The sequence below is a fragment of the Carassius gibelio genome, chromosome A4 (genome assembly GCF_023724105.1).
Source record: "Carassius gibelio isolate Cgi1373 ecotype wild population from Czech Republic chromosome A4, carGib1.2-hapl.c, whole genome shotgun sequence".
NCBI classification, from domain to species: domain Eukaryota; kingdom Metazoa; phylum Chordata; class Actinopteri; order Cypriniformes; family Cyprinidae; genus Carassius; species Carassius gibelio.
The window spans coordinates 6,859,411-6,882,957 of record NC_068374.1 but is presented as its reverse complement, the minus strand read 5'-3'; the positions used below and the strand labels follow the sequence as shown (position 1 = coordinate 6,882,957).

General features: G+C 37.6%; 1 protein-coding gene across 2 annotated transcripts in view; it reads right to left on the bottom strand.

Annotated features, from left to right (window-relative positions):
• Positions 1 to 23,547, bottom strand: part of LOC127966922 (NACHT, LRR and PYD domains-containing protein 3) — a 177,773-nt gene that overhangs the window by 33,094 nt on the left and 121,132 nt on the right. For both annotated transcript variants that reach the window (XM_052568283.1, XM_052568284.1), the window contains one exon: positions 4,328 to 4,501. In XM_052568283.1, the coding sequence (XP_052424243.1) occupies positions 4,328 to 4,501 (174 nt within the window). The remainder of the gene's footprint in view (positions 1 to 4,327; positions 4,502 to 23,547) is intronic.

Below are 23,547 nucleotides of genomic sequence, written 5' to 3'. Positions count from 1 at the left end.
TGCCTTCTTCTCCAGGAAACTCAACCCGGCGGAGGTAAACTATGACATCGGGAATTGCTAGCCATCAAACTTGCCCTAGAGGAATGGAGACATTGGCTAGAGGGAGCTAAACACCCATTTCAAGTTCTCACTGACCACAAGAACCTGGAATACCTTAGAGCAGCCAAGAGACTTAACCCCAGACAGGCCCGCTGGGCGCTATTCTTCACCCGCTTCCAGTTTACCATCTCTTACCGCCCAGGGGTAAAGAACGTGAAGGCCGATGCTCTGTCCAGATGTTATGATTCTGAGGAAAAATCTGAACATCCAGAACCCATCCTCCAGGACGATGTCATAGTCGCTCCTATCACCTGGTCAGCTGAGACTCTTCCTCCTGCCGAACCTCCTACTGACACCCCGCCAGGTTGCCCACAAGGACACCTGTACATCCCCAGGACATGGCGCACTTCACTCATCCACTCCACGCATACATCACTTGGCACTGGTCACCCGGGGGGGCAATGAACCATATCGTTGCTACGGGAACGCTTCTGGTGGCCCAACATGGCCTCGGATGTCAGAAGGTACGTGAGTGGATGTACCAGCTATGCCATGTCCAAGAGTCCTCGCCACCTACCGTCTGGCAAACTCCTTCCTCTGCCTGTTCCTAATCACCCGTGGTCACACCTAGGGGTGGACTTCATAACGGACCTTCCACCCTCTTACAATAACACATGTATATTGGTAATAGTCGATAGATTTTCTAAAGCCTGTCATCTTCTTCCTCTGAAGGGCCTACCTACTGCCATGGAAACGGTAGAATTGATGTTGAACCATGTCTTCAGGTACTTCGGCATCCCAGAAGATATCGTGTTGGATCGAGGCCCCCAGTTCATCTCCCGGGTGTGGAAAGCATTACATTCCCTCCAAGGTGTGGCCATCAGCCTGTCCTCCGGCTATCACCCCCAGTCAAATGGGCAGACGGAGAGGAAGGTCCAGGAGATCCTGGAACCAATTCCTGGGGTGGGCCGAGTACGCACAATACTCCCTCCGTCAACCCACCACCGGACTCACCCCCTTCCAGTGCGTACTCGGCTACCAACCACCTCTGTTCCCCTGGTCAGGAGAACCCTCGGATGTTCCCGCCGTCGACTACTGGTTCTGGGAGAGCGAGAGGGTCTGGGACGCGGCTCATCACCAGCTACAGCGGGGACTTTGCAGACGCAGGACGACAGCCGACCTTCGCCGGTCCAAGGCTCCCCAATACCAACCCAGTCAGAAGGTCTGGCTGTCCACCCGGGACATCCGCCTGCGTCTACCCTGCTGCAAGCTCAGTCCCAGATTCATTGGCCCATTCACCATCACCAGCAGATAAGTCCGGTCACATAGACTCCAGCTCCCTCCTGAGTACCGGATTCACCCCACATTCCATGTGTCACTCCTTAAACCTCACAATCCTTCTGTTTCTCCCTCCACAGAACCTGGCGAGACGGAAGCCCCCCCCTCTTCTCCTCCTGGATGACAGTGCAGCCTATATAGTCAAGGACATCCTGGACTCCCGGCGCCGTCGTGGGCAGCTGGAATACCTCGTGGACTGGGAGGGATACGGTCCAGAGGAACGTTCCTGGGTCCCACGCAACGACATCTTGGATCCCACCTTAATGGATACCTTCCATTCACCCCAATCGACCAGTTCCCAGGGGAAGAGGACGCCCACTACGTCGTCGGGGTCCCCGGCCCTCAGGAACGGGGGTACTGTTACAAACATGCCAGGTTCCACCTCCACACAATCACAGCGCACACCCTCACCTGAATATTAGATCACCACCACCTGTTCCTCATCACCCACTCATCAGCGCTGCACGATAAAAGCCACACACACGCACTCAGTCTTCGTCCGGTCACGTTCGCAACAAGATCATTCCTGTATGCTTACTATAAGGACTAACTCCTCTTCTACTCTCTCCAAAGATTCTCTCCGAAGGACCCAGTTCCCGAAGTGCATGTGTGTGTGGTTCACCGTTCCCTCCTAGAAGTCACAGCCTTACCAGTACGGATCCAAACTCCCATTCACTCCTCACTACCTGCTCCTCTGCTTGTGTCTTTGTTAATAAACATCTTCATCTGTTACTCCTCAGCTTCCCGAGTGATCCGTAACATGTGCCCTCTAGAAGCATGTGTTCTGCAAGTGAACGTCGCTTGATTGTGCCATCCCAAAGAAGCACAAAGTCACTCTTATGGACTTTTAAATGAAATGTTCACTCCTGGTGGAATGACCTGCCCAAGTCAATCCAAGCCGCTGAGTCCTTAGCCATCTTCAAGAATCATCTTCAAACCCATCTCTTCCATCTTTATTTGACCCTCTAACTTTAGCACTCACTGTTCTACTCTATTCTATTATAAAGAAGAAGAAAAAAATCTAACTATCTTTCTCAATTTTTGTATTGTATTTTTCTTTTCATTTATTATACAATTATAAAAAACCTAGCCTGCTCTATTCTTTTTCTATTCCATCTGTTTGCTTTTTATTTATTTTATTATTTAAAAGCCCTTGCTACGTGTACTGCATTTAAGCTAACTGAGACTTGTTATAACACACATATATATAATTTCTCTTTTGTTGTTTTTGATTGCTTCTATTGTCCTCATTTGTAAGTCGCTTTGGATAAATGCGTCTGGTAAATGACTAAATGTAAATGTAAATATAATGTAATCACATTCATTATTGTAACTCTTCCCTCTCAGGCACACACCTGGCTGAAAGGCTCATTATGCAGCTCATTATGCAGGCCTTTGTCAAGTAAAGTCAAGTCACCTTTATTTATATAACGCTTTAAACAAAATACATTGCGTCAAAGCAACTGAACAACATTCATTAGGAAAACCGTGTGTCAATAATGACAGTTAAAGGCAGTTCATCATTGAATTCAGTGATGTCATCTCTGTTCAGTTTAAATAGTTTCTGTGCATTTATTTTCAATCAAGTCAATGATATCGCTGCAGATGAAGTGACCCCAACTAAGCAAGCCAGAGGCGATGGCGGCAAGGAACCAAAACTCCATCGATGACAAAATGTCTTCTCAGGTGTGAATCACTCAAATATTCATGGTCAATCACGCCTACTCACATATGCCTTTTCGAAACAAAAAGTGTCTAAAATAAGAAGTAAATAAGATGATTTTCACATAATTTTGAAACAAATATTCTAGGCTATGGGGTCCATGTTTGACAGTCTTGTGAACAAATGTCCTCTAGGTGTTTTATGACCTTATTTTAGTGACTTCAAAATATTTGTTTTTCACTAAACAAACAATGAACGTTTTCTAAAAAACACAATCATGTACATACATGGTATTTACATATTTTTGTAGGCCAGTTTGTACTGATTACAGTGTTACTAGACTTTAGCCATGTATATGTTTATAAGCAACTGAAAAAAGTACAAAAGTCAAAGGATGTCAAAACTTATCCAGGCCCCCAAAACCCCTTTGACCCCAGAGGGTTAAACATGGCATTTTAGGAGGGCGTGGACAAGTCTTAACTTTTCTTGAGACTTTAGTCTTTGCAACTTTAGGGATATTATCTATGCAAAAACAGTTTGTAACACTCCAAAGAGAAAGGATCATTTTAAATTACATTATATGACCCTTAGACATTTTTTAATCACCTTTAATCATTCCCTCATTGAAGGCTGAGCCCCTTAATATTGAAATCCTAGAATTGCTCCTGCATGAACAACTCCTGTAGGCGTGGCAATGGGCACTTGTCCTCTGAAATTTTTACTGTATTCAATGTTTCTGACTTGAATCTTCATGTGGTTTGTTTCACCAAAACATCAGTCCATAAATTACACTGACCTCCTTCATTGTGCATTTATAAACATTTCTCCAAAACTTGCTGCACAAGGACTTTTTTCTGTACCAATATCAGAGATTGAATTGGTTCATTTACAGTCTGATATCTTTATTGACTACTGAAAAGCAGGCCAAAGGTTTGAATATAATTCAAATTGTGGACAATCTCAGTAACTTATTCTGATGCTAAAACTGGCAAACTAAATTACTTAGCTTAATGTATTCTCAAGTACAATTAAAACAGATCTCTGCCATAGTAACATCCAACTCAGTCACTTACATGTATAAATCTTATGCAGTTCCTAAATTATACTGACACTAGTATTTTGAGTAAATTTTACAGGAAAGTGAGTATATTAAGTAGTAGTATTTGACTAGTATTAATGACCCTTTTTGAATGATTTTACAAGTAACATCTTGAGTAAGAGTCTGGAAATATATCAATCGTAACAGACTGCTAAGTATAGTATATCTTTTCCTGTGTTCATAAATACCTTAATATGCTCAGTTGACAATGTAAACTCTCCAGTCCAGCACAGAGCAGCTTCACTCCTGAATCCCGAAGGTCATTGTTACTCAAGTCCAGCTCTGTCAAACAGGAGCTTGATGATTGTAGAGCTGACGACAGACTTCCACAGCATTGACCAGTGAGATTACAAGTCACCAATCTAAACAGAATATTGAATCAGTATTTAATTAATATAAAATGAATTATGAAATGAAATGAAGACATTCATTACAGTTTTTTCCTGAAATACAAATATTTTTCTTTATAGAATTCCATTATTGCATTTATTTTTATGTAAATTATTCGGAATTCTTCTCTATTTAACATTTATGTCCATGTATTTATTTATCTGGTGAGTAGCCATGTCAGGCTGCTCATCACCTGTCAAGATGTTTTGACTGGCTTATCGCTCATTATCCTTTATGTATATATTACAGTGTGACACAGGCATACTCATTTCATGTCACAAGTTTCACCAATCATTATTACATATTTGGGTGTTCAGCAATCTGGACCTATATATCGAACACAGATGGATCTCTAACTGCTGCAATAGCGTAAAACTCTACTGATATTAAAAAAAGCATATTTCATTACCATTTTAAACTTTGAAGGGTTCAATTTGAGCAAATGATCATCAGTATACACTTCACCAGTACATACAACATCTGGCTCAAATTCACTCCTGCTGTTTGCTGTTCAAATACAAAGAAGTAGAAGTAACGGCTCCTTTCCTCAAACAAAGAAACAACCGCTGTGCAAGGTGAGTAAAGGCCCCAAATAAATACACATATTTATTATTTGTATACTAATTCCTACACTGGCACATTAAACTGTATATTTTTTATTTAAAATGTTTGTTTTAACCATTAATTTAATAGATGCTTACGAGTCTAATGTAACTTTGTGGGATGAAATAGAGACTACAAACACAAGGTCACAAAAAATATCAGTCAGGTTTATACATGATGTTTACGTTTATTCATTGTAACTCTTTTCTTTAACTTTTCTAAATTATTGTTGTCGTTTACGTTTGTTAAATAGTTACACATCCATGTTAACGTACGTTACATGTATCATTAACGTTAGGCTGTTAGCCTATTTTTCGAGGCATTTGCACATAACGTAACATTACATAAAACTGGTTTGATCATTTTCTCTCCTCAGAAAATCCAGGATGACTTCTCTAAAAATCTCAAAGGGTTCACAGAGCAGCACTATGTAAGTATTTAATTATTTATTTGACATTGAAATAACTGAAATGGTGTTTCAGCTTGGCCTAATCCAAAATTATATATGACTGGATACACTGTTACACTGCACTGAATTAAACAATTAAAAAAAATACTTTTATTATTCAGCAGTTAATAAAGAAATGTGGACACCTGTGAGGCAGTGGACAGCTGCTGATGTCTGATGCTGGCTGACAATAAACAGACCTCTCTGGACGTACCCCATATTTTGCAGGTGTCTAAATAAGTGAACAATTGCAGAGACACACCAGAAACCCTTCTAAAACATGCAATTATTTATAGTTTATTAATACATTAATACGTTAAAGTTTATTTAACAGTTCGTTTTTTTCTTTCTTAAATTTTTTTTTTTTCAGAGAAATCCTAACATTGCCCTTTCTGTACCACATGATGATCCTGCTGTCCTGGACTGTATATGATGAGTTAAGTATGAGTTTGTCCATGTGTGTATACATATGTAGTGTACACACACACATTATACATACATTGTGCACTTAATTAGCCCACAACCATGCTTCTTGCTGATGAACCTGCCGACATGAGTTCACCTTACTATGAGTGCCTATGTTCTGTTCAACATTATACAGAAAAGCAATTAAAAGTACACTAAAGCGCACTCTTTTTCTGCTGTATCTGTTGGCCATTCAGGAGGAGATCCTGGACCATTTTCACAAGACTGATGATGTGTTTCAGCGGCCATCAGCATCGTTAATCCTCACCATTTTTGTTATATTTTGATTTTTTTTTTAATTATGTGCATTTATAACACTCTGCTCTCGAAGTTTACCCAAATATAACAACTTCCGCTGCTGAGAAACTGGTTTATTAAGCTATCTTCAGGCTTATCAATTTCTTAAAATGTCCTGTGTGAATTCTCCCAAACAGTTACCACTATTTAGAAAAAGAAAGAAAATGTTACTATTAATTGCATTGTCTAAAATTTAATTGAATTTATTAATTTAAATTGTATCATTGTTTTAGGTACATAAAATGTTTTTTAAAGTTCTAAGATAATTGAGTCACATTTATTTGTTTATAATTTTACCAAGGTGTAATTTTTTTGTTGTTGTTGTTGTTTATAGCAGTATTAACTCTGATGTTTCCATGAATGGGATTGTGATGTGCAGTTTTGACTATTTAAGGTGATTAAACTATGTTTTATGCGCATTTGTTTCATTTATTCAGTTTGTTTTTTAAAATCATTAAAAATGTCAATAGCAGGACAAAAATAATTAACTGGGGGGGGGGGGTTGTGAAAGAACTGAAATTAGGAAAATGGTGCCTTGAAGCACTCTAGGTGGTTCCTGGCCATCCTGATAAAAGGGTTCCTCCAGGAACTATTGAAAGTTCCTCAGAGAACCACCCCCATTTAGAGCGGTGCCTAGAGGCTCTTGAGAGGGTTCCGCCGGCGTGGCGAAGTGAAGAACCCCAAAAGGTGTCTCCAGGAACCTTTAGTTTTTACAGTGTATATAAAACGGTTCAGCAAGTGAAAGCCTCATCAGACACTGTCCATATGAAAGAGCAATTCACACCTTTATCTCGACCCCACAAGCCATGAATAACTATCCAAAACCTAACCCCCTCTAGCTGAACAGAATTCGGTCAGAATTTTGGCTCTGAGGAACGGAGTGTTACTGGGCTGAAACATGCACTCAGCAGCACTAGGCTACTATTTGTATTCATAATTTTCTCGCAGCCCATATTATTATTTTCACAAGACCATAATGATAATAACAAATCATCAATTAATAATGAATCATTGTTATTTGTGATTGTGGATGTTTGCGGGAGGTTTTAAGACCATGGGGAGTCCTCTGTTCCCGCCTCACAGCGCGCGGGTCTTCGAGGCTTCACTGTCTGCGGTTTGACTTTACTGAATCAGATTGAGGCGAACTTATTGATCATGAGCCCAACATTTAGCAAGGCAGGAAAAGTCTAATGGAAGGAAGACGTATTTCACTGAACTAATGCTGTTAAAGGGGGGGTGAAATGCTATTTCATGCATACTGAGTTTTTTACACTGTTAAAGAGTTGGATTTCCATGCTAAACATGGACAAAGTTTCCAAAATTAAGTTGTACGTTTGAAGGAGTATTTCTGTTCCAAAAATACTCCTTCCGGTTTGTCACAAGTCTCGGAAAGTTTTTTTTCGAGTATGGCTCTGTGAGACGTTAGATGGAGCGGAATTTCCTTATATGGGTCCTAAGGGCACGTCTGCCAGAAGAGTGCGCGCTCCCGTATAGCAGAGCACTGAGAGCACAACAGACGTTCACTGATCAGAGCGAGAGTTTTGTGTTTGTTCCCCTGCATTTCGAAGATGCTTGTTTTACAAACAAGGCCCAGTTTGATGCCGGATTTGCACATCATTTATTTCTTAAGGATAATGCAGTCCCAACGAAAAAGGGTCACGATCGTGTGTTGGAACCGCATGCGGTGAGTAAAACTGCTTCAAATGTCTCTGTGTTGTTAACTTAGCTATCGATCTGTAAGCACATCAAGTAAACAACATGCGATGTTGTCATCAAACTGCACTTTCCACATGTACAGCTTAATTCTGGATCATAAATATACGCTAAATCTGACTGTTAGCCATGGATTGTTTTGGTTGGTTTTGTCCTCACGGTATTGTCACAGCTTCCAATCGCTCTCAACGCAAAAGCCTACTGGTGCTCATGATTCTTTAGCTCCGCCCACACGTCACGCCTCCAGCCGGTCGTGTTTTTCCGGGAAAAATCGATACAGACTATCTTTCTCTTATGAATATAATAAAACTAAAGACTTTTTGGAGTTATGAAGGATGCAGTACTACTCTATAGGTACTCAAGTTTAACAGGATATTGAGTGAAAACGAGCATTCCTCCCCCCCCCCCCCCCCCTTTTAAAGAGAGAGAGAGAGAGAGAGAAAGTCTAGGACTATTCTTAAACTTGGAGCTCATTATATTGAAGTACAAATTCAAACACCAGAAACATTATGCATATTATGAATAATGAAATGTTATGAATTTTATTTTTAATCATTTTATTTATTCACATGCTGTATGGTTGAAATAATATTTTAGTTCACAACTTTAAGTTTCGTTGTTTAAAAAAATGCTTTATTGGCTAATGTTTCATAAACCTTCAGTTGTTATGCTCTAAAATCCATGCCATTATTAATTTCACAGTATTTTTATCACCTAAATGACTAATCTTTAAAGTCACAATTCTATAATGGTCAAAATTACTCAGGCCAATGGTATTTTTAATGACATTATTTTATTATTATTATTATTATTATTATTTGAATAATTGTAGCTTACATAAATAGGTAAAGCAAAACAAATATTCGTATTGTCCCTTATTTTTTCCCTTGTTTTCCTAAAGAATAAACATGTATTTTACAAGAATAAACATGATAACATATTAATTAATAAAAATAATTAAGCAATTAAAACCTTTTTTTTAAACTTGAATTTAAATACTGTTAAACTAACTTTAAATTCTCAAGGAGTTTATAAGTAAAAAAAAAAGTTCTAAATGAACTTGTGTTAACAATATAATTAGAACTAACAATATAATTTGATTTTTTAAAATGAACAATTCCTGAATAAAATGGGTCAGAGACCTTTATATCAGTGGTTCTCAACCTTTTTTCCAGCGGGCCGCACTATGGTCTAAGTGCAAGTCTACGTGTATAATTTACATATTACGTCAGCAATACAAACCAACCTGATTTATAATATTATAGCCTAACTATTAAGATATATAATCTATTACATTCATTGAAATAAACAATTCTACTCCCCATAAATAGAACACCTGATGCTGTCGGGAGCTGACCAATTTTGTGAGATTCAGCTTGAAAGGAGTAACACAAAGAAGTTGCGATTTTAACACCTGTGTTATACTTTCCGCATGAACAATCCGGACGTGTAAACGGCCAGCGCGGACGCAGACTTCTTCAATTCATAGCCTACTTCTGAATGCGCAGGCTGATGGCCAGCTCTGCAATTGCCCAGAATTATTGCACATCGCTGTCTTTAATTTATTTTATTGTCGGATTGCACAGGTTCGAGTAGCAATGAGCTTCTTCACTCTGCCTGCACATGTGCAATTTTGTTTTTGAAGCCTACTGACCACGCGCACCTTTCCGCGCGGTCGTCTGCTCAGAGCCTCGGCGCACACACTCTCCAATGACGTTTTTTACGTCAGGCCTACCTAACGGTCCATAGCGGACTCGCAGACACAGAAAGTTTGACAGAGGGTTTAAGATGGAGGCTTGCATGACCTGACATGCAACATTTCAGAAAAGTGCGTTCACAAATGTAGCCTATTTTGATCCAAATATGGAAAGCACTTTTGAATTTAATAATATGAGGTTCTCTCTTGAGATATTTTGCCACATTTCTTCAATTAAGGATTGTTACATAGTGGTCTTTCCATTTATCTGAACTTCCTCAAGTTGTGTTGCGGGGCAAAAAAACCCCCACGAAAATCCAGCACTTCTCCTTCAATACTGATACTGCGACTATTGACAGTTTGTACATGTTCATTCGCTGGCATTATTTGAATTTTTTTTTTTTCTCCCTTAAAAAACAAATTTGTCCATTCTGATGCGCAATTTTACCTTAAAGGCAATTTACCTAATGGCTGTTGATGACTATTTGAATTGAATTCTGCCAAAGTGCGCGCTTGTATGTGTTCGTTAAATGCTTATGCCAGTGCTAATGTTTGAAAATAATATATGAAGAAGAAAAAAAATCACATAAAAACATTAGGATATAGCTTATATTTCATTAGGAGCATATTTTTTTTTAAATTGATGTAAACAATAAAATTTTACAAACTGATAAAGGTTTTTTTTTTTTTTTTTTTTCAGCATGTGGTGCGGGCTGCATTAGAATTCTTAACGGGCCGCGGGTTGAGAACCACTGCTTTATATCAAACATTTTTAAATTGTCTACAGCTGAGCTTTGCGGGAGGCTGATCTGCGCCAGATCGCGTGAAGTGAATGTAATGAACAAAGTCATTTTCAGATGCAATGAAAAAAAAAAAAACATGGATAACCTAATGGATTAATCGCCTATTTTCATTTGCTGAATGTTTTCTTTATTTTGTATTTTTTAAACACGCAAAAAAAAATTTTTTAAGTTTGTCAGAGGAAAAAAATATATGAGTCGTGTATAGGTTTCATTTTAACGGATCAATCACCTATTTTCGTTTGCTGCATGTTTTTTTTTAAACACGCTAAAAAATAAATCAGAGTTTGTGAGAGGAAATAAATAGGCTATTAGAAAATATTTTACAACAAATCCTTTAAATTTAACAAATTTATCAGAACAAAACAATAATTAAAAATATATAATTCTAGTGGATAAATATAATTGCAGTATATAATAATATAGGCTTAGTAATAAATAATAATAATAATAATAATTTAAAGCTAAGCATAAGGTAAGCTTGGGCTTTCTCAATCGGGAGAAATCAAACGTTTCCATATTTGTGATGTTGCCCATTTGAAGCTTAACTATTATTCATGAGGTAAATAGACTGTGTGCGTTTTAGTATTGAAAAAAAAATCATAATTAACAATATGTCAAAGTGCTCACGCCGAATGTCTGGTGAACGACTGCTGTTTACAGTGAATATGTGCGCGAGGCACCAGCACGATCAAACAGCTGAAACAAATAATACTTAATTTTTGGTCACACTTTAGGCATAATTCAAAAATGCTGGTAGTTTGAAAAATCAAGAATAATAACAGAGTTAATACTAATTATTGCTAAATACTGGACCGTTCCCATTTCGCTCTGAATATGGAACCTGAAGATTTTTTTAAACCAAGAATGAATCGAAATAAAAATGAAATTAAAACATTTAGCTTATATATATATATATATATATATATATATATATATATATATATATATATATATATATATATATATATATATATAGGCCTTATATTTATTTATTGTTTAAATAGCATGCATATGATCCTTTGTGTTAAGGTCTTCTTTTAATTTTTGTTTAGTACACTGTAGTCTAAGACTATCCTACATTTTAAAAATTAACAAATTGTAAAAAAAAACTGTTTTTTTTTTTAAATGTTACAATGTTATATCATAATGTTATTGTTGTTTTACTTCTTTTATCTCATTTTACAATGATATTTTCTACTGTATCAAACTGTAAGTCACATCACATTTTCTTCTGGGGCATATACAAGCCTTTATAGAAAATAAGATCAAAAGGGAAATGTCTATAAATAATTACAAATAATTATAATTATATTTATTTATTTCAGCTTCCAGATGTATGTTGCAGAATTAATATCACAATTTACTAATGTGTTTTTCCAGTGAACATTCAGTGTCATATCAAATTAACTTAAATGGTAATTTCGTGGTCACAGAAAGTAAATTTCTTACAGTACTAATGCATTAGAATTGGGGGTGGTCAACATCGGTCCTGGAGAGCCAAAGTCCTGCAGAGTTTTGCCTCAACCTTGACAAAAACTCTGTAGCTTTCCTACCTGCCTGTAGCTTTCTGTTAACACTTGGACCTTGATTGGAGCTGAACTCTGCAGGACTTTCTCCCCCTGATGTTAGCCACCCCTGCATTAGAGAATGTAGCAAGATGAAGGAAGGAATTGTTTAAGGGACACTGATCTGCAAGCAGTGACAGAATCAGAAATGTATGCAATTTGTGAACAAACTTTTACTGACTTAATACTAACACATAACCAGTCTAACAAACATATATACACATTGAATGAATGTCCAGATGCAGTCGCGGATGAAAGTCTTGATGGTTCAACAATCTGATGATGTTGGAGTTGTGATCATGTTCTGGGTTATGACAAACTTCAAAAATGTTATTCTGACTCTGCGGTGGTCAGAAGATTTCTCTCCCAGGTGGAAATTTGCGGCATGGATTGTTGATGTCCTATTGGCACCTGATAGTGGTCGTCTCAATAAATTAGAATGTCATGGAAAAGTTCATTTATTTCAGTAATCAACACAAATTGTGAAACTTATGTATGAAATAAATTCCGTGCACACAGACTGAAGTAATTTAAGTCTTTGGTTCTTTTAATTGTTATGATTTTGGCTCACATTTAATAAAAACCCACTAATTCACTATCTCAAAAAATAGCCAATCAGCTAATCAACTCAAAACGCCTGCAAAGGTTTCCTGAGCCTTCAAAATGGTCTCTCAGTTTTGTTCACTAGGCTACACTATCAGGGAGAAGACTGCTGATCTGACAGTTGTCCAGAAGACAATCATTGACACCCTTCACAAGAAGGGTAAGCCAAAAACATTCACTACCAAAGAAGCTGGCTGTTCACAGAGTGATCTATCCAAGTATGTTACCAGCAAGTTGAGTGAAAAGATAAAAGTGTGGAAGAAAAGGATGCACAACCAACCAAGAGAACGGCAGCCTTATGAGGATTGTCAAGCAAAATCGATTCAAGAATTTGAGTGAACATCACAAGGAATGGACTGAGGCTGGGGTCAAGGCATCAAGAGCCACCACACAAAAACGTGTCAAGGAATTCAAGTGAAACAAGTGATGTGACATTTAGCCAAGTATGGTGACCCATACTCAGAATCCATGCTCTGCATATAACCCAACCAAAGTGCAGACACACAGCAGTGAACACACACCTGGAGCAGTGGGCAGCCATTTATGCTGCGGTGCCCGGGGGGCAGTTGGAGGTTCAGTGCCTTGCTCAAGGGCACCTAAGTTGTGGTATTGCCGGCCAGAGACTCGAACCCACAACCCTAGGGTTAGGAGTCAAACTCTCTATCCACTAGGCCACAACTTCCCCCTGTATTCGACTACAGTTGTCATATTCCTCTTGTCAACCCACTCCTGAACTAAAGACAACATCAGAGGCGTCTTACCTGGGCTAAGGAGTTGAAGAACTGGACTATTGCCCAGTGCTCCAAAGTCCTCTTTTTAGCTGAGAGCAAGTTTTGTATTTCATTTGGAAAACAAGGTCCTAGAGTCTGGAGGAAGGGTGGAGAAGCTCATAACCCAAATTGCTTGAAGTCCAGTGTTAAGTTTCCAAAATCTGTGATGATCTGCTGTTGTTGGTCCATTGTGTTTTTTGAAAACCAAAGTTGCTACACCCATTTACCAATAACTTTTGGAGCACTTCATACTTCCTTCTGCTGACCTGCTTTTGAAGATGCTGATTTCAGCAGGATTTGGTACCTGCCCACACTGCCAAAAGCACCAAAAGTTGGTTAAATGACCATGGTATCTGTGTATTTGACTGGCCAGCAAACTAACCAGAGCTGAACCCCATAGAGAATTTACGGAGTATTGTCAAGAGGAAAATGAGAGACAAGAGACCAAAAAATGCACATGAGCTGAAGGCCACTGTCAAAGACACCAGAGCTTTCATACCACCTTAGAAGTGCCACAAACGGATCACCTCTATGCCACACCGTATTGAGCCAGTAATTAAAGCAAAAGGAGCCCCTACCTAGGATTGAGTACATGTACAGTAAATGAACATACAGTAGGTAGACATCCAAAATGGGTATTAACGCCACTGCGGGGCCACTGCGTTAACTCCAAGTCAATCGCGTGTTAAAATCATTAGCGAAACTACCGCTTTTAATAATTTCGGTTCATTCTTGGTTTAAAAAAAACCTTCAGGTTCCATATGCAGAGCAAAAAGAGAACGGTCCAGCATATAAAAATAATTATTAACTCAGTTATTATTCTTGATTTTTCAAACTGCTAACACTTTGCATTTTTGAATCAAGCCTTTACTGTGTGAACAAAAATGGAGTATTTTCTGTATCAGCTGTTTGATCGCGCTGGTGCCTTGAACACATATTCATTGGAAACAGTGCAGCCGTTCACAGAGCCATTCGGCGTGAGCAGCGGTCCACTTTGGCATATAGCTAATTATGATTTTTTTTTCCATCGATACTGAAACACGAGGGAACTACAGAGCCTATTTTACCTACATTTATAATAGTTAAGCTTCAAAAGGGAAACATCACAAATATCACAAATATGTGAGAGAATGAGAGAACCCATTCTTACCTTATGCTTAGCTTTAAATTATTTGGGCCCGAGCACTGCAGTGCGAGGACCCTATTGGAATCGCTCCGTTTATTATTAGGACCCGAGCACTGCAGTGCGAGGACCCTATTGGAATTGCTCCGTTTATTAGGGCCCGAGCCAATGGGCGCAGGGTCCTATTGTTCCCCTAAGGATTGTTATTATTATTAGGGCTCAAGCCTGGAGGGCGAGAGCCCTATTGTTTTCCTTAAGATTATTTATTATTATTATTATTTATTTATTTTTTTCTAACGTTACGGGGGCTTTTGGGGCCCTTAACATGCTTAAAAAGTCTTGAAAATTGGCACACACATTGGAACCTGCGGCCATTAGGGCCGGGCAGAGACTGATACACGGGCGTGGCACAGGGGCTCTACAGCGCCCCCTGGAATATGGAGGGCCATATATCACACATACTTGTACGTAGACACACAAAACTCGGTACACATATAGAACTCATCAATACAAACAACTTTCGTATTGCATATCATAGGCTCCGCCCAACAGGAAGTTGCCTATTCAGGGTTTATTATTCATATTTGTCGTCAAAGTTGTGGGGGCTTTTGGAGTCCTTAACATACTCAAAAACTCTTGAAAATTTGCACACACTTTGGAATCTGTGGACTTTAGGAGCCTGCAGAGGTTGGGACCCGGGTGTGGCACAGGGGCTCTACGGCGCCCCCTGGAACACAGTCATAAATGTTGATATATAGCTCACACATACTTGCACGTATTAATATGAAACTCAGTACACATATAGATCTCATTGTGCCGAACAACTTGTGTATTGCATGTCATAGGCTCCGCCCAACAGGAAGTCAGCTATTTAGAGTTATGTACAAAGCGCATGCTCTGGAATTTGAAATACTTGTCATAGGTTTTTTACTCGATTGCCACCAAACTTGGTCAACATGATCTCAAGACATTGGGGATGAAAAACTGCCAGGGGATTTTTGATATCTCGAACGGTTTGCTCGTAGCAAGGCGTTGAATTTATGGCGAGAATTGAGAAACAGGAAGTGTCTAATACCATCCACATACATTTCCTAATTTTAATCAAACTTCATCAGATTATTCATTGTATGATGTCGATCGCATATATGTGACTATTGGGAATCAAAGTTATAGCGCCACCAACTGGCAGCAGGAAGTGTGTCATTTTCAAAATGCTTTGAATTCAGCATCTTATTTTTACTCGAGTTGCTTCAAACTTCATCAGAATAATGTTTAAACACAGCCGATATAAATCTGCTGGGGGGATATTGATATCTAAAAATATTGTTGCCGTGGCAACATGTCAAACTGGAATACTTCTCAGGTGATTTTGAGGCATATAACATGCTTAGAATTTCATCAAACTCAGAACACATATCAGTATTAGTGACAGCTAGACACTGGCAAAAGTTCATAAGAGGGCGTGGAAGAGGCACTCTATAGCGCCACCTTTTGTCTCATCAGTTGTCCGTCTCATCAAAACTTTCTAATTCACAGTCATCAGCTACGACCAACAGGAAGTCGGCTATTGTGATTTGAATGTGGATTGATTTTTACATTTAGCCGTGAATTAATGCATACTGCTCAGAGGAGAGTAACACTATATACACCAAACTTTGTCTACATGTTGAAAAAACATTGAGTAACTTAAATTGTGAATGGGTTTTGGATAGCTTGGATGGTTTTGTCGTGGTGATTTTTTTAAATGACAGTAAAAATGGAATTATTAATTTTCCTGCATTTTTAAATTCCAAACACTTCAAAACCTTTTTTCATACAGAAAAAAAGTTATTCTGAGTAAATATGCATAGTTTCATGACTTTACAACACTGTATGGATAACAGAAAATTAAAAAACTGTCAGACATCTCATCTCACTCTGTCCCTCTGTTTGAGTGCTTAGACATCCATTGTCTGAGAGAAAATGCGCCCCTAGGTGCAATTCCCGGACTAAAAAAGGGAGGAGACTGTCTTTTGGTTTCACTTTTAAATCGGTTAAAATACAAATAAATACTTGGATTTAATTCACACTGACAAGCTAAACCAACATATATGATTATTATCAGGTCAGGGCTCATTAATAATTGATGTGTGGTCAGTGATACGTGAGAAACACGAGAGATGAATCACCGCTCTGAGCAGAAGCGTGTGGAATGATGAGCTCAGAAAAAACGAGTTTATTCTTGTTTTATAGCTATTAAAAATAAAGTATTGCAGCGGCAGAATGACATATATCTCTCGAGCTGTAGGATTCTGCCTTTCGTCGTAAGAACGAACACATCACGGACAAGATTATTTCAAAATACATAATACATAAAATCTACTGGATTTGAATATTAAGTGACCGCATATACCAGCTGCTTCTGTCTTCAATTTTAATCTATATAAAAAATTAAACTCATTCATCTTGGCTGCTTTTTTAATGTGTGTACGTATTTATTTATTATTTTGCTCTAACAAGACTTAATCTATATTTAATTAAATCAATTACATTTTATTTTACATTTGATTTTTCCATTTCTGCATCTAAACGCCTAAAAACCTAAAACATGCTCTATTATATTATTGTTAGCAATTTCTTTATCGTCCAATTTATCTGGTGTACACACTTTTATTTTCATAATAAACTTGTTTGTTAGATTATACACACTTACAGTGGTCTATAATAAATATTAACAGGTTTTATTCAAGCTGTTCAGAATTATTGCAGTAGGCTAAATTTTTTTTAAATGTAAATCCAAAAAAAAATAAAAATTAAATAAATAAAAAACATTGGAAAAGAATAGCTGTTGTACTTTTTTATACATTTTGTATAATTTCATAGTTTATGCATTATAGTTATAAAAACAAATAAATTTAGCCACTCACATAGAAATCTTAGGCCTTATCCTTTTCTGACAGTTTTAGGGATTTTTAAAAATCCTAAAAAAACCTTATTTGTGCTGCAAATAATAATTTCAAATTAATTTGATACTGACCTCTGACATCCTGTGACATGATATTTATTTGAATTTACATAATCTCATGGATGTAACAGTAAATCTGTTCAGCTCACAGATCAAGACTAAGCTGTAATGCAAGCAGAACTTTCACAAATGCTTATAGGTCAATAAAATCATTACAAAACACTTACAAATCATTTAAGGGATTTGATAACACTGTAAAATAATGTCTAATTTGTTAACATTAGCAAATGCATTGATTACACTTTATAATAACTGCACTCATTAGTAAATAGTCAGTTCATGCTTCATTAAACCTTTTCCCAATATTAATAGTCAGTAGTAAGCAGTTTATAAATACAGCTATAAATAGCTTGTTCTTGGTTTATAAGCACATTTATTAAAAAGGAGAGTTAGGGTCAGTTATCTTCCTATGAAAAATAAAAAAATAAAAATAAACAAACAACAACACATATTGATACAGAACTCAGAAATGTTATTGTGGATTTATGATAAACTCAGCCTGTAAATGAATTCATTCTCCTCCAAGAAGACACAAGAAGTTCACACCAAACTTTTTTAACATGAAGCCAATATACTGAAGATGTTAAATTTCGAATGGGTTTAGGATACCTTAAATGGTGTGGCCATAGCGATTTATTAAAGTAACATAAAAAAATACAATAGTTATTTTACTATATCTTTAACATTTTTAATTCCAACTCTTCATAATTTTTTATATACGTAGAAGTCATCAGGAAGCACAGTAAGTTTCATAGCTTTATCATTTTCAAAAGCCAGCATAAAATTAAAACTATCATGACATATAAATCAAGCTTGCAATTCTTAGTACCAATAATGGCCAACAGATGGAGCTATAGGATTACTTTTAAATAATTATTGTAGAAACAAGTATGATTTAAATCATTTATAGAAATCTTTCAAAGAAAAATAATATGAATTTTATGTATTTTACTGATAAAATGACCCTCACTTAATTAGAATAACAAGCTGAAGTATTGTGAACTGTATATTAAGAATAATTCTTTATAGACTTTATGGACAGATACGTTTTGAGTGACTCTTGAAGGATCAGCACCACATCCTCTTTTACCACTGTTTAAAGAATGTATCTTACAGAACAGGTGCGGATGAATTTTGGATAGCTTGAATGGTTTTGTCGTGGTGATTTTTTGAAATAACAGTAAAAAAGTAACCAGTAAATGTCTTTTATTTTTTTTAAGTGCAGCTTCTAAACACTTCAAAAAAATGTACACATAGAAGACAAGTCATTCTGAGGAAATATGCATAGTTTCATAACTATACAACACTATATGGATGATAGAAAATTAAAAAACTATTATACATCTGATGTCACTCTGTCCCTCTGTTACTGTGGGTAATGTGTGTGTGTGTGTGTGTGTGTGTGTGTGTGTGTGTGTGTTAAGTGAATTAGGTGTGAAACTATCAGGGAGCATTAAGTCTCCATCGCCAACATTTTACAGAATTGCCACTTTCCTGGAGTCTCAGAATTACAATGTGTCAGGTTCTGAGAGACTTAAGATTCCAAAAAATGATTTAATTAGAATACCATGAAGTATTGTGAAATACTATATATTAAGACTTTATATATAGGCTTTATGAACAGATTAGAGTGACTCTTGAAGGACCAGCACCACCTCCTCTTGTTCGATGGTTTGAGGAATATATTTTCCTGAATCCGGAATTTAGATTTAGGAGCTTATTTTTATTCCACCTCCTTTCCTGAAAGTCTGTCTTGTAGAATTGACTAAAAATTAATCTTCACATTAATTCCTAATTATTTTGCAATTATTTTTGTCAGTTCTTCTTGACCTGTTTTTTTTCTTCTTCTTTTCTGACCTCATGACCCAGTCAGCATTTTTGTACAATGGTCAAGTCTTAACTTATCCATTTCTGTATTGCATTTGTGTTTGATATTTCTCATGGGTATTTCATAATTTTCGACTTTGAGTAAAACAGTTTGAGTTAAAACTCTTTTTTTAGCGCATTTCATCTGTAAAAGAAAACATGCCTAATAATTCTGCACACATGAATATAAGGAGTTTTTCTCTTCCAGCTTTCCTGGACTATTGTATAGCACTCATAAATGATTAAATAAAAAAATAATGGTAGTTATTAAGACTGATATGGTTTGGAATTGGTATAATGTACTTGGAAAAAAAATCACAATAAAACAATGTTTTAATGTTTAAGTTTGGAATATTAACTGACATGAATGAATGCTATATAAATATTGTTCATGTTAACAATGTTTATAAATGAAATCTTATTGTAAAGTGTTACTAAAGTTAAATATATATATTTGTGTGTGAATGTGATTTTTATGTCTGGATGATTCGGATTAACCCTTTAACTGCCGTAACCTCACTGCCAGAGGGATATTGTGAATGCATGTGCCCGCTGGGCACAGTTTACCTGATGCCACCGGGTTGGCGATGGCATTGGTGGCTTGAGCCCGCCATCGCTGCTTGCAGCTATATTTAGGGCTCAAGCCCAAAGGGCGAGAGGCCTATTGTTTTCCTTAGGATTATTTTTTATTATTATTATTATTATTATTATTATTATTTTTTTTTTTCCAACGTCTCGGGGGCTTTTGGGGCCCTTAACGTGCTTAAAAAGTCTTGAAAATTGGCACACAGATTGGAACCTGCGGCCATTAGGGCCGGGCAGAGACTGATACACGGGCGTGGCACAGGGGATTTGGTACCTGCCCACACTGCCAAAAGCACCAAAAGTTGGTTAAATGACCATGGTATCTGTGTATTTGACTGGCCAGCAAACTAACCAGAGCTGAACCCCATAGAGAATTTACGGAGTATTGTCAAGAGGAAAATGAGAGACAAGAGACCAAAAAATGCACATGAGCTGAAGGCCACTGTCAAAGACACCAGAGCTTCCATACCACCTTAGAAGTGCCACAAACGGATCACCTCTATGCCACACCGTATTGAGCCAGTAATTAAAGCAAAAGGAGCCCCTACCTAGGATTGAGTACATGTACAGTAAATGAACATACAGTAGGTAGACATCCAAAATGGGTATTAACGCCACTGCGGGGCCACTGCGTTAACTCCAAGTCAATCGCGTGTTAAAATCATTAGCGAAACTACCGCTTTTAATAATTTCGGTTCATTCTTGGTTTAAAAAAAACCTTCAGGTTCCATATGCAGAGCAAAAAGAGAACGGTCCAGCATATAAAAATAATTATTAACTCAGTTATTATTCTTGATTTTTCAAACTGCTAACACTTTGCATTTTTGAATCAAGCCTTTACTGTGTGAACAAAAATGGAGTATTTTCTGTATCAGCTGTTTGATCGCGCTGGTGCCTTGAACACATATTCATTGGAAACAGTGCAGCCGTTCACAGAGCCATTCGGCGTGAGCAGCGGTCCACTTTGGCATATAGCTAATTATGATTTTTTTTTCCATCGATACTGAAACACGAGGGAACTACAGAGCCTATTTTACCTACATTTATAATAGTTAAGCTTCAAAAGGGAAACATCACAAATATCACAAATATGTGAGAGAATGAGAGAACCCATTCTTACCTTATGCTTAGCTTTAAATTATTTGGGCCCGAGCACTGCAGTGCGAGGACCCTATTGGAATCGCTCCGTTTATTATTAGGACCCGAGCACTGCAGTGCGAGGACCCTATTGGAATTGCTCCGTTTATTAGGGCCCGAGCCAATGGGCGCAGGGTCCTATTGTTCCCCTAAGGATTGTTATTATTATTAGGGCTCAAGCCTGGAGGGCGAGAGCCCTATTGTTTTCCTTAAGATTATTTATTATTATTATTATTTATTTATTTTTTTCTAACGTTACGGGGGCTTTTGGGGCCCTTAACATGCTTAAAAAGTCTTGAAAATTGGCACACACATTGGAACCTGCGGCCATTAGGGCCGGGCAGAGACTGATACACGGGCGTGGCACAGGGGCTCTACAGCGCCCCCTGGAATATGGAGGGCCATATATCATACATTCTTGCTCGTAGACGTATGAAACTCGGTACACATATAAATCTCATCAATCCAAACAACTTTTGTATTGCATATCATAGGCTCCGCCCAACAGGAAGTTGGCTATTTAGGGTTTAGTATTCAAATTTTTCGTCAAAGTTGTGGGGGCTTTTGGGGTCCTTAACATACTCAAAAACTCTTGAAAATTTGCGCACACTTTGGAATCTGTGGCCTTTAGGAGCCTGCAGAGGCTGGGATCCGGGCGTGGCACAGGGGCTCTACGGCGCCCCCTGGAACACAGTCAAAAATTTTGATGTATAGCTCACACATACTTGCACATATTCATATGAGACTCAGTACACATATAGATCTCATCGTGCCGAACAACTTTCGTATTGCATGTCATAGGCTCCACCCAACAGGAAGTCAGCTATTTAGAGTTATGTAAAAAGCGCATGCTCTGGAATTTGAAATACTTGTCATAGGTTTTTTTCTCGATTGCCGCCAATCTCGGTCAACATGATCTCAAGACACTGGGGATGAAAAATTGCCAGGGGATTTTTGATATCTCGAACGGTTTGCTCGTGGCGAGGCGTTGAAATTATGGCGAGAAATTAGAAACAGGAAGTGTCTAATACCGTCCACATACATTTCCTGATTTTAATCAAACTTCATCAGATTATTCGTTGTATGATGTCGATCGCATATATGTGACTATTAGGAGTCAAAGTTATAGCGCCACCAACTGGCAGAAGGAAGTGTGTCATTTTCAAAATGATTTGAATTCAGCATCTTATTATTACTCGATTTGCTTCAAACTTCATCAGAATAATGTTAAAACACAGCTGATATAAATCTGCAAGGGGGATATTGATATCTAAAAAATTGTTGCCGTGGCAACATGTCAAACTGGAATACTTCTCAGGTGATTTTGAGGCAAATAACATACTTAGAATTTCACAAAACTCTGAACACACATCAGTATTTCTGATAGGAACTTAAATTGTGAATGGATTTTGGATAGCTTGAATGATTTTGCCGTGGTGATTTTTTTAAATGACCTTACAAAGGGAATCATTATTGTATTTTTAAATTGCAGCTTCCAAACACGTCAAAGAATTTTTTCATACAGATGAAAAAGTCATTCTGAGGAAATATGCATAGTTTCACGACTTTACAACACTGTATGGATAACAGAAAATTAAAAAAACTGTCAGACATCTCATCTCACTCTGTCCCTCTGTTTGAGTATATGTGCTTCAGACTTCCATTGTCTGAGAGAAATAGCGCCCCTACAGGTTCAATTCCCGGACTTTTACTTTCACTTTTAAATCGGTTAAAAATACAAACAAATACTTAGATTTAATTCACACTGACAAGCTAAACCAACATATCTGATTATTACCGGTTCAGGGCTCATGGATAAATTATTTCTGGCCAGAGATATGTGAGAAATAGGAGAGATGAATCACCGCTGTGATCACGAGCGTCTCGAGTAAAAACGAATTTATTCCTGTTTTAAAGCTTTTAAAAATAAATTATTACAGCGATATCACACAATCAACCAATTAGAACACACCAAGAGCTAAATTAAGATGTTTTTGAACTGTTTGTGTGAAAATGAAATATTTGCAGCTGCCTATCTGAAATCACCGCCTCCGATCAGCGCGTACAGTGTCCAGCTCAAAACAAACGAATTTATTCTTGTTTAAGAGCTTTTTTAAATAAAATATTACCACAAATGCACACAATAAACCCATTGTAACACAACAAGAGCTAAATGCAGGTGTTTGTGACCTGTTTAAGTGTGCAAGACTATTTGAAAGCGCGACTGGCAGAATAACATATCTCTTGAGCTGCAGGTTTCTGTCTTTCGTCGTACGAACGAACACATAACGGACAAGATTATTTCAAAATACATAATAGCTTGGCGAATATAAACGAAAA